Source organism: Salvelinus sp. IW2-2015, linkage group LG4q.1:29 (assembly GCF_002910315.2).
Source record: "Salvelinus sp. IW2-2015 linkage group LG4q.1:29, ASM291031v2, whole genome shotgun sequence".
In the NCBI taxonomy this organism is placed as follows: domain Eukaryota; kingdom Metazoa; phylum Chordata; class Actinopteri; order Salmoniformes; family Salmonidae; genus Salvelinus; species Salvelinus sp. IW2-2015.
This window is the reverse complement of record NC_036842.1, coordinates 20708838-20721010: the sequence shown is the minus strand read 5'-3', so window position 1 is coordinate 20721010 and position 12173 is coordinate 20708838. Positions and strand designations below refer to the sequence as shown.

At 41.4% G+C, this 12173-nt stretch overlaps 1 protein-coding gene across 4 annotated transcripts in view; it reads right to left on the bottom strand.

The window, feature by feature from the left end:
* Positions 1 to 10409, bottom strand: part of LOC111961618 (paired box protein Pax-8) — a 13327-nt gene extending 2918 nt beyond the window's left edge. The window contains exons 1-11 of one of the 4 annotated variants that reach the window (XM_023984024.2): positions 10213 to 10409; positions 9576 to 9744; positions 5387 to 5515; positions 4428 to 4593; positions 3989 to 4186; positions 3706 to 3782; positions 3332 to 3457; positions 2721 to 2890; positions 2409 to 2529; positions 1562 to 1798; positions 1012 to 1113 (exon numbers count right to left, since the gene is read on the bottom strand). In XM_023984024.2, the coding sequence (XP_023839792.1) occupies positions 1012 to 1113; positions 1562 to 1798; positions 2409 to 2529; positions 2721 to 2890; positions 3332 to 3457; positions 3706 to 3782; positions 3989 to 4186; positions 4428 to 4593; positions 5387 to 5456 (1267 nt within the window). In that variant the 5' untranslated portion in view covers positions 5457 to 5515; positions 9576 to 9744; positions 10213 to 10409. The remainder of the gene's footprint in view (positions 1 to 1011; positions 1114 to 1561; positions 1799 to 2408; positions 2530 to 2720; positions 2891 to 3331; positions 3458 to 3705; positions 3783 to 3988; positions 4187 to 4427; positions 4594 to 5386; positions 5516 to 9575; positions 9745 to 10212) is intronic. The other 3 variants (XM_023984023.2, XM_023984025.2, XM_023984026.2) reach the window with 3 other exon arrangements.
* Between the last annotated feature and the right edge of the window lie 1764 nt (positions 10410 to 12173).

The window sequence follows — 12173 nt, the reverse complement described above, 5'->3', positions numbered from 1 at the left end:
ACACACACACACACACACACACACACACACCACAAAGTGCTCTCTCTCCCCCTCTCTCTCTCCCTCTCACCCGGGCCCACTCTGCCACCCTGTGGCCCCCCACCTTCTCCCCGTCTGGTGGGGCCCCTGGTTCCCATGGTGATGTGTGGTCAGAGGGGCGGCGTGGGGGTGCGGGCAGCAGGGCGGAACCCCCAGCCTGTTCTCTTGTACCCCCTGGGCCCTGGCTGCACCGCCGTGCAGTTCACCAGCCGAGCAGGCTACTTATTAACCACCATGCCTTCCTGTTAATCTCCAATCCTCCCTCCCAGCACTTATCTCTCCCTCTCTCACTCCCATCCTTGCTTTTTTAACGCTGGTTTTGGTCACTGCCTTACCCCAAAACAATGTTGTTTTTTTTGTCTACATTCTTCTCAGTGGTGCTTTGTCCTCATAGCATATTCAGTTTCAGCTTTCCCCAAAGGGAAAACCCAGATGGGATCATGTTTGGGTCACAAATAAAACTATGAACTGCATTTAAGGGCCCAGTGCAGTCAAAAACATGATTTCCTGTGTTTTATATATATGAGATTGGAATAATACTGCGAAATGAATGCCCTTTTAGTGTAAGAGCTGTTTGAAAAGACTGCCTGTCATGTCAGCCTGTTTTGGTTGGATGGAGTTTTGGCCTTCCATGGTGGCATCACCATGCGGTAAATTAGTTAACAGACCCATAAGAAAGAAAGTTCCAAACCTCTCTGCCAATAACATTTTCTGTTTTCCCCTCCCCACTCAAACCACTCCCAGACAGTCCTAGCAAAAGTATGGCTTAAGAAATTGCTCATTGCTAAAACAATCACAGTATGGTACTTCATTTTTCACCAAAAATGATTTGATATTGAGATAAAAAGGTCTGCATTGGACCTTTAAGTAAGCTCAACTGAAAGGAGAGACATCATTCATTTATTTCTCTGAAACCCCATCTGAGATGCCATAGCCTATCTCAGTGTGAATGTCAATGGTTGGGAGTCTTACCTGCTACCATGCCAGTGATGGCGGAGGATGAGTAGCCTGTCTGGCCACTGGAGGGGATGTGAGGAGGGTAGCCGGGGAGAGTGGAGCTAACCATGTCCCTTCCTGAAACAGAGAAGGACAAAACACACAATGTCAGCTCTTCTCAGGAGGTTTCATATACACATGAAAAACAAATACATTCTTTGGCCCCCCCAAAATATGTGTCATGTACATGAAATCATGCCAGTTACCATTCCACCATATTTATTTTTTATTTTTTTACTTAACCTTTCTTTAACTAGGCAAGTCAGTTAAGAACAAATTCTTATTTACAATGACGGCCTACCCCGGCCAATCCCCTACCCGGACGACTCTGAGCCAATTGTGCGCCGCCCTATAGGACTCCCATATTCTATCATCATATACAGCAATTGATGTTCCTGTACAGTACTGCAAATGGGGTTTGGTGTGTTGTGGCAGGTGACATGATAAGAGAGTGTAGTCTACCATTATACTGTCCATATGAACCCCCTACAGGGAGTGGCAATGGGTGAGATGAATGCTTCATTACCTGCTATGAGAGACTGGCTGCTGAACTGGCTGTACACTGGTGCATGATGGGAGAATGAGTTGAAGGCATGGGGGAAATGGTTGGAGCTGCTGCAGCTGCTACTGATAGACACAGGGGCCTGCAGCGATTGCAGCTCCAGAAAAGCTGAGTTGGCCACCACATTCGGAGAGGGGCTTGTGCTGGTCACCTCTGGGGACATTTCCTGTTTCAGACAAAGTGGGAGGGGCTGTAGGGGGTCTGAGGTGGCACGGCCAATGGTTCGGTGGATGGGTGAGAAAATGAAATAAAATGGAATTAACTGATATGAATGGATTAACAAATACACAGCAGCAATAGCCTGTTAGCTGATTGAAATGAATGATGAGTGAATGGGTACTACATCGTGTTTGATGTGTTTGCGAACTGCGCTGCGGATAGACATACAGCACATCTTGTACATCTGTTTTAAATTAAACTTGAAAGGGTGCTTTGGGCAGCTCGTGATAATACGCCAAATTAATTGTACAACGCATCAGCAGGCACGGCAAGCTAAAATGTGGCTGCACTGCAGAGATAAACATCAACTGCTATGATAGCTCAGTCGGAAACCAAGATCTATAATCAGATTGATGACAACCGCAGTTGATACAGTTTAGAGTATACACGCCTAAACAGACTGCTATTACATTCACAGATTATGAATGCATTATTACGTTCAACATAACTGTCTTTGTGAATTGGGTCTTCAGATATGCTGATGGAAAACAATGCTCCCATGTGTCAGCGTATTCAGTTTGCCCTCGGTTTCATCTTTAAGCTCTGATATTTGTGCAGGGTGAGAAGGCAGCATCCATCGTAAGAGTTTTACCTGCCACAACAGTGTAGCCCTGGTGCGCTGCCAGATTCCGACCAATAGCAGCACTCGATGTTGAGAGGCTGGTCTTCCCGTCTTCTAGACTTCCATTGATGAGCGAGAGAGGGTACACAGTCTGTGGACGATAAATCGGATTAACCATTTGTGTGCAAGTGTGTGTTGCATGTGTGAAAGAGAGAGGGAGAGAATAAGAAATTGACAAAGAGAAAGAAAGACAAAGAGAGGGATAGAGAGAGTAATTATGGGAGTGGAGTTAATCAGGATCCACCAACTCTCAGTGCCAATGTGTCATGTAGGCTGTTGTACCTGCTCGGTCTTGCTAGCTGCAGCAGAGCTGAAGGAGTCTGGGGGGTAGTGGTGGCGGTCGAAGCCACAGTCCAGGTGCTGCGGTGGGAAGTGCTCTGGTCTCAGTTGCTTTCTAGGAACGCCCCCGCTGCCCTGAGAGTCCACACTGTGTCTACAGCTCTCCTGGTCACCTGAGAGAGAGAGAGAGAGAGAGAGAGAGAGAGAGAGAGAGAGAGAGAGAAGAGAGAGAGAGAGAGAGGAGAGAGAGAGAGGAGAGAGAGAGAGAGAGAGAGAGAGAGGAGAGAGAGAGAGAGAGAGAGAGAGAGAGAGAGAGCGAGAGAAGAGAGAGAGAGAGAGAGAGAGAGAGAGGAGAGAGAGAGAGAGAGAGAGAGAAGAGAGAGAGAGAGGAGAGAGAGAGAGAGAGAGAGAGAGAGAGAGAGAGAGATACAGAGAGGGGAGAGGAGAGAGAGAGAGAGAGAGTGTGTCATATTGAGAAGCTGCTGAATCTATTTGAGTTTGTGGGGAGGTCTCATTCAATTGGGAGTGTGAATCTTATTGAATCTAATTGAATACAATAATCTTAAAATGTGAGAGGAGTATTTGGGATTGCACGAGAATTTGAGGGTACTTACTGTCGTCATGGCTCCTCTTGCCCTCCTGGCTGGGTTGTGGTATCCCCAACAGGCCACTGATGGAGTAGGTGGAGCCCAGGGAGTCGGACTGGGGTGACTCAGGGGGAGTGACGGCTGAACTGGGGACTGACAGACAGACAGACAAGGGAAACGGACCATTATTACTCCAATATTATCGTTGACCATTAGCGCTTAATCTTACGGACCATTACGCATGGAGTTTCTTTAGGCTTAATACTGCATGATCAGATCATAATGCTGGACCTTAGTGAAGGCGTGTGTCTGTGCTTAGAGTGGGGGGAGTGTTAGCTCTTTGTTAATCACAAGGGTGGATGTGAGTGTGTGTGTGTACGTGTGTCTATGTAGAAACTCACTGAGTATGTGTCCTGGGCTTAGGCCTTTGCCATCCAGAGGCAGATTGAATGGCTGCTGCACCTTGGTTCGGATTATTCTGGAATAAAGAGCCTGGATTAGAGAACAGTGTAAAATCTATTGAACCACTTCAGTGGGTGAACAGTGAAAACTATTTTTCTTCTGCCTAGTTCATTTCTAAACACTTGTCTTACATTACTAAAGAGATCACAATTGTTATTTTAAAGGTCCACTCTGTGATATGTATTGGTTTACACATAGCATAATGTAGAGGTTAGTCATTACCTGTTGATAGAGCTGACACTGGGCACGGTGTCGCTGTCACACACTCCCTCTGCCAGGAGCCTGTCTCTGATCTCCCAGGCAAACATGGTGGGGTTCTGACGTTTGTAATCTGCTATTTTATCAACCACCTTAGGAGTGGCCACCTTCGGCTTGGAGCCCCCAATCACACCTGGCTTGATGCTGCCAGTCTCGTAGTAGCTGGAAAAGGACAGAGAGGTTTGCTACATAAGAGAGCAATATAGTGAATGTGGATGGTCATCATTTTGATTGAACAAAAATAAGTGTTTACGATACCAATTCCATACTGTATAGTGAACCCAGAATGTTTAAATAATGGGAGACCGTGGTTCTTGGTCTAAGTGTCTTGAGAACACAATGGAGGGCCATAAACAGTATAACCCCATTGTGTAAAGTTGCAAAAGTTCTATGAGGTCCTCACCGTCCCAGGATCTTGCTGACACAGCCGTGGCTGACACGGAGCTGCCGGGAGATGTCACAGGGACGCACACCCTGGTGGGCCATGTCCACGATGCGCTGCCGGATCACCTCCGGAAGCGGACGGCCGTTCACAAACATTCCGCCTAGTTGATTAAGACCCCCATGACCTGGGGGAGGAGGGGGGATGAAACATACATAAATGTCATGGAACCTGAGCCCACTACCACCCACGCTACCACCCACACTCAGCACTACCTCATACAGAAGATACACACACACAGGGAGGGCTGACTGAAACGGGTTCTGAGCTGATTTTACTTGTCTTCAGGCTATTTGTTTGGTCTGAAACAGGGATTACTTAGCACCTAACATTCTTACATAGATAGGACTATGACATACTACAGTCAGGTAGAACAAAATACATTCATTAATGAAATAAATAAAATATTATTTAGGTGTCTATTGGCAAAAATATTTTCAGAATGCATAAAAAAATAGGATAAAAAAGTGGGTCATTTGGATTTGTAAGAGAAGATGTAATTGAACCTGTTGGGAAAATTCACCACAAAGTAAACAAGAATGATTGAAGGACAATATATTATTTATCTAATTTCTTCACAAAATTGTGTATGTCATCAATCAAAAAATGTAATTTTTTTTCCTGGAATTTGTTAAAAAGCATTGTTTTCAATAAAGTTAATTTAAGTTCGTTTTTTTATGTTGAGGAGAGGAGACAAGCATGTCTGGCGAGTTCAAGTTGACATGTAATTGATATGAACGTTGGATCATAAAACAGTTAATCAAAATATAAGTAACCCTAACCCGGGTATAAAGTTCAGTAGGGCTATATAAAAAGAATGACTTCAGCGATGTGAATGATGCATATCAGAACATATTTTGTAAATGTACCATGCATAATTCATTGTTGTTTTAAAAGAGTGGTAAAAGAGGGTAACTGACCAATTAAGTCGGATCTAGCTAGAAATTTGACAGCTTCTGGTCTAGACAGCTCTGTGTATGTCTTCCACATTCTAGATGTTCTCAATCCTGGTTCTGACCTCTAGATTCCTCTCTCCGGGTTTGGGTTTCCTATGGGACACACAAGGCAGCGAGAGCAGGGTAGTCATTCCTCGCAGAGAAAGTAAGTTTATCCTAACTTTGATATGAATGAATGTCACATTAAACGTTATAAAGCGGAGAATTTTACGCGTTTGTCATTTTTTATGTAAGGAGTTTGGGGCCCATAGGCCATGCATAATTTAGGCCCATTCTGGCAAGCGGCATGGAAAAACAGCTCACATGCACAATGATACGATATTGCCATCATTTCGATTTCAAAATGCCCTGAAGTGATACTGTCTAAGCTACAATTCTATAACCTAAATGACAAAGTCAATTATTTATCATCATGTTATATTTTGGAGTTTATTTTTCCACGATTTGGTCAATTATTCGTTAAAAAAAAAAGTATATCTGCGAGGATAATGGGCTTCTATAGGCTATAGCACCAAGTTCAATGTGAAACCACCTCTCTGACAGGCATGTTTATCACATTTACAATTACGCAAAATAAATGCCAATAATTCGTTTTTTACATTAGAAAAATGTAGCCTACATCGTGAGCATGTTGATCATTTACAATAGCTATATTAAGTCAAATAGCATTTGTGTGGTGTAAATCAGGTTATTGATAGCCTATTTGCGTGCAAGCATACTCACTACATTTCTTCTCGTCTAGACACATCGATGGGCTGTCGGTAGTCAGTTGGTATAATGCGGTTATTATTAAAAAAATACTACATTGAGAGTGATGTAGTCTATGGCAGAACGTGTCCATCGTCTGTATTTGAACTATAGGGATGAATGAAATAGTGATTCCTATGAACATTTTCCCTATAGGCCTATACAATTATTATGGTTCACCAATATGCTCGAGATAATGCGCATGCATATTCATTTGTAGAATAAAATGTATTCCCTTGTGTCGATGCTAAAATGAATAGCCTAACATAGGCTTAGACTACACCAGGTAATACATGTTCTAGTTATAGTTGACCATTTTAATTTACAAAATCAAAAATCGACTTCTCCTTTATGAGGACTTGGAAATGAAGCTGGGGAAAGGGTTTGCCATGTCATTTTGAAAGTTGTCAGCAGCTACTCTGTCTTTCTATGGACTGCATCAGTGACTTTGTAAGAATCCCATTGCTTTTAATTTAACCCATTCAGCAGRTTGCTTCCTCGCCTTGCTCTTTTCTCAGCCCTTTCCCAGCTTTTATTTCCACATCAAACGGAGGCCGGACGAGGCTGGGTGGGGAGCAGGAGCACCATTAACCGTGCTAGCGGAGTGTGTAAAAATCTCCCCGCCAAGCTTCACCAACCTGCAGGATATTAAAGCCAAGCAACCCCAAGGGAATAAACACACGCATGTACACAAGCGCGCGCACACTCTCTCTTCTCTCTTTTCTGTCACACATACACACACATCCCTCATACTGACTTTTTATTCTAATTGCACAATTATAAGCCTATATGGTCTCCATATATGCGCCATTTATAGATATGCCAAAACTTCTTATTTAGGTTGTTTCCCTTTAAATAATTCATCTTTATGGTTTTCCACATCAAAGTGGATTCGAATTTTATAATCCTCTGTAAAATGTACAATTTTATTAGTTCTAGACCTCATATTTGTCACTGTCAGTAGACGGCTACCACCCGGTAACTAACTCTGCCATGCACCTTTGAGGCTACATAGTCATGGAACACTGGTCACTTTAAATAATGTTTTACACACTTCATATGTATATACCATATTCCAGTTAATAATTTAATTTGTTTGTAATTTAGCAGTCGTGAGTTCATGCATTGCCGTACATTTTTCGTATTGGTGCCCCGTGGAAATCGAGCCCATAACCCTGGCGTTGTAAGCCCCATGCTCTACTAACTGAGCCAACTGTACATACACTTTCTCTAGGTATACTACATGTTCTATCCATATACTGTTCATATTGTCTATACATCCCATCACACACACACATATATATATATACAACAATACACACGAATCTATATGTGTGATGGGATGTATAGACAATATGGACAGTATATGGATAGAATATGTAGTATATCTGAAGAAAAGTATATATACACACATATATATATATACTCCGGACTCCTCCTAATAATTACATTTTTCTTAATTCCATTCTTTTACTTTTTTAGATTCGTGTGTATTGTTGTATATTGTTAGATATTACTGCAGTGTTGGAGCTAGGAACACAAGCATTTCACTATACCCGCAATAAAATCAGCTAAATATGTGTATGCTACCAACACAATTCGATTTTTGATAAGGTTTGATTTGAATTATACGGGAATTAAGCCTTATGTTATAGGCCTACTATAGGCCTACCGTTTTGGATGCATGTTTACGAGAACATACTCTACAATGTAACATAAGGTGCCGTCAAAACGCCTGAGGAAATATCTGCCATACGTGTTTGGTTGTTGCTTATATTAAATAGAATATACACGAAATATTGCAGAACCTCTTTCATGAAAACCATGTTGGTTCCATAAGAACTTCAATAATGCAGCATTTCTGTTACACTGTTTTGTTCCTATACCCTTTGGTTTTGTAAGCTATATCCCACTAACTCACCATTAGGTTATGGAATCAATGTGTGGCCACACTGGTCAAGATTTACCCATTATTTAGTCTAAATTCTAAATAAGATCGTTTGTCTGTGATTTGTCCAACATTGCTTGATTTCCATTACAATTACTGATAACACAAGAAATTAAGACTATGTTTCACATAAGCAGGTGTTTGCTCCTGCGCTCACAGGCCATAAGCTACAATTATTTATCAACCACTAATTTAGAGATCGAGCCTACATTTGACAACTTGGTTGACTATTGACTATCCTATACTGCCAACAACTTTAAACAATATGTATTATGTCACCTTTGTATGTCACGTAATTTGATTAGATCCATAAACCAAAAAACCATTGAGGTGCAATGCGGCACTATAACTTCTGAACGGTTATTGTAACCCCTGACAGAGGGTGCTATGATAACATGAAAGAAGATGGCGCGTCTGAGGCGACAAGAGGGTGTCATAATTTATGCCGCGGGGTAGACCGGATGAAACGTAAACAAGCCATACCATTCAGCTCCCCACGATTCCATCATTAACTCGATTGAAGTGACAATGACCACGGATTGGCCCAAATCTATATCTGACAGCTAAACTAACGTCCAATTAACTTCCCAAGCCCTCCACGAGAGAAGGAAAATCTATTAGTTCACCCTAGCTTTCTGTATAATGAACACACACACGAATTATAACACCATGCTCAACGTTCAGAATTGTTGGTCAATCACTGATAGTTTGCTTTCGTATAGGCCTAAATGTTACATTCATAAATGGACATAACTTTTACAAAGACCCTGAAATGAAGGTAAATAAATCTAAAAACAATGTAGACCGATAAGGACAGGTGCTCATTAAGTTATTCAATTAGTGATCCTTATGGCTTTCATTGATTGAGGTTTTTGGCTTCCAATCTCTACTCTGATGCATAGAGACCAATTACTGTATAAACAGCCAGGGGCTAATTCTAGAAACGATGCTAATGTGTTCTATAAAATATATTCCTACAAAACAGTCTGTTTCTGTTCATAAAGTCCTTACTCAACATGAATAAGGTCAATTTATTAGAATGAAAACACAAACAATATTTAAGGGTTTCCTAATTCAAGGCAGCCGTAAGCCAACATTTCGTTGGTGCACAAATCCAGTTTATTATCAGCCTAATCACCCAATTACTTGAAAAGCAGTTCGTTTTCATGCCATTAGAATTCCCCATGAATAATGATAGATATTACGACTGAAACTTAACTGGAAAATATTGACAGGCACTTATTCTGTTGTCAACACCTATATGAACGTACATTTTTGACGGCTGATTTCTGTCTAGGTCTGTATAGGCTACAGCCTCCAAAATATTTAGTCATGCCTATATTACATTATTTTGCTTGCTTTGACAATTACATATTTTATTTGCATGAATGATATCTTCTCTTTACCGGCCAAAATATAGCAATACGAGGGAAGGGGGTCTCAGATCTTGTGTTTTACCTCGTCCGGTGGTGTTGGACATATCTCTGAGGTCTTGGTCGTTGGGTGTCCTTGCCAAATGTAAGAGGGTCCACGCGCTCTCTCTCTCTCTCCCAGTTAATTAGATGTTTTTAGTCCATGTGGGGCCACGCTTGGCATGAATGTGTTCCTGAGTGCACTCTTAAATGCTCTGCAAGAGGACATTGTAATAGTTAATATGGGTTTCTTACGAATATCGTGTGGTGATGTTGTGTTTCTTTAGTGTGCCTATATTATTGCCCGCGTTGCAGTTTTAAGTTGAGTCTTCCATTCTTTTATCTCTTAACGCCCTCTTATTTTCAAAAAAATATATAGGTCTGTAATAAACCAAAACAAAAAAACACTTCTCACTGCTTATCGTAGCCTATACTCCGTAGTAGGGTAGCCTTGGATATTTGTTGGGACTACTCTCTCACATTACTCAGCGAATCTAACCTGACTCGGTAGACTAACTAAACGATCAGCCAATACACTGCTCATTGTTAAGCCACACATTTACAACCATTTGTTAAATATTTTAACAACCATTCACATTTGCTAACACAGTGATGTATCACATGAATAGCCTTTTGAACATTGCTTTTACAATCTAAAGCACATAATTGGTGCAAAGAATTACCTTCGCCTTGCAGAAAAAAGGTCTGGGCAGATATCCTTATATTATTATCCAATGCTAGACCACACTGGAGAAAATGTCACCTCGGCCGGGGAGATCCAAGTCAATCGTTGATAAAGCGTCTGTTATGATGCTCTCTCAACAGTCAAGAAAGAGGTGGTGTAACTGTTTAGGATCTGCTACTAATTCTGTGCGAGGTTTTATCCAACAGATGCTCTCCGAGGCGCGCAGTGGAGACGGTGCGCCGCGGCCATTGGATGATGGAGTCGAGCGGGGTGCAGTAGAACGAAAGATGAGGTGTGGCTATTTGAAAAGAGGGTGTCACCCTTCCCAAAGCCACATGGATGACTGATTTTGTGGTTTGAGTGGCATTCCACCCAACACAGCACACTGACTGAGCAAAACAGCAACGTTTACGGAAACACTCGTCAAGGAGCGGGTTTGTTTTCATTCACCCCCAGCGACAGCTTCGCTTTGATTAGATTGTGTACAAGATGTGACACGATTTCCGGGGGTCTGTGAATTCAGGTTCATTTGGAGTACACTGTTTTCACACACAATTTGGTAGGTCCTACTTGATTTGTTGTGATCTGTCACAATTTCTGCTATCACACAACAGGTATAGGCCTATGTCCCCTTATTTGAGTGATAAAATGATGACTAAATAGGCCTACACCATGTCAGGGACATGGGTGTATGGCCTATATATTGAAGATGTTTAAATCATAAAGTTTAAGTGCATCAGATATAGTGTATTACATAGACCTACTTACAGTCATAATTGAAGTATATCTAGGCTAGCTTACTATTTCGTTTCAGGGGACAGAATTAAATTAGGATGACAAAATAATGGATCAAATAAAAGGTTGCATAGGCTATTGTTAGTATTTTATTACTTTTTACACAACTTTCAACCAATTAAATATGGATCAAATAGGCTCTGGTTGCCCATAATCATTTTGCTTGCATTATTACTTTTTGCACATTAATAGCCAACATGTCTGTTCCAATATAATTGCTTACTGTCTTTGTTAGAATAGCCTTTTTCAATTGTGTTTTTATTACTATTTGCATATTATTATTATAATGATAATTATTACATTATAACCACATTATGACTGTTTTTATTCAGTTGTTACACGTTGGTAGATGCAAAGGTAAATCCCCTACAACATAGCCTAATCTTCAACATTATCGCCACCTTCAGTCAAAAAAACAACTACTCGGTACTTGATATGAGATGACATTATTCTATTACCTTTCACCCACTTGCCCTTAGATTGCTTTCTGTGGTTGTTTGTGTCGTTGTCGGTCAGACAGTGTTACATGGATTGTGTTCCATCCCTCTAAGCTCCTGAGCAAAGCCTACTATCCTGTTCGTCTCTTCAGTTACCATCAAGAAGCGCTGTAAATGCCAATGCTACATTTCTAATGGCAGACGGTCTCTTACGTAATACTGGTCTGTAGACAGTTCTTTAGGGTCAAACCAGTTAAAGTGCCTATCCAATTTACACTGTTCAGACATTACGTCTGAAAATCCCACGTCTGTTCTATTTTAAACATGTTGGTTATGATATATAGCCAAAGCGTTCTGATTGTGTGTATTGAATGCCTTAGTTTATTTTACCCATTCACCACTTAATCGAAGTGAGTGCGCTCCATGAAATATGCGCGTGGTTCTTCGCAACAGGGTGTCGGTGTCCCTCTGCGTTCCAACACTGTTAATGTTGTTCTCATGAGCTTGTAAAACAAACACAACACCACTAATGACTCTCGTTTATGGCCCCATGTCGCCTAACATGGCCACAGTGTCGTCTGCCCAGCAGAAAGTACGGGCTATTTAACCATATGGCTCGTGGCACCAATTTACAGTTGTTTTACAATTTTGCCAGTTGAAACCATGGCAAAATTGAGTAGTCAAAAATGCAACATTTTGCCATGGAAATTGGTTGGAAACAGAACAA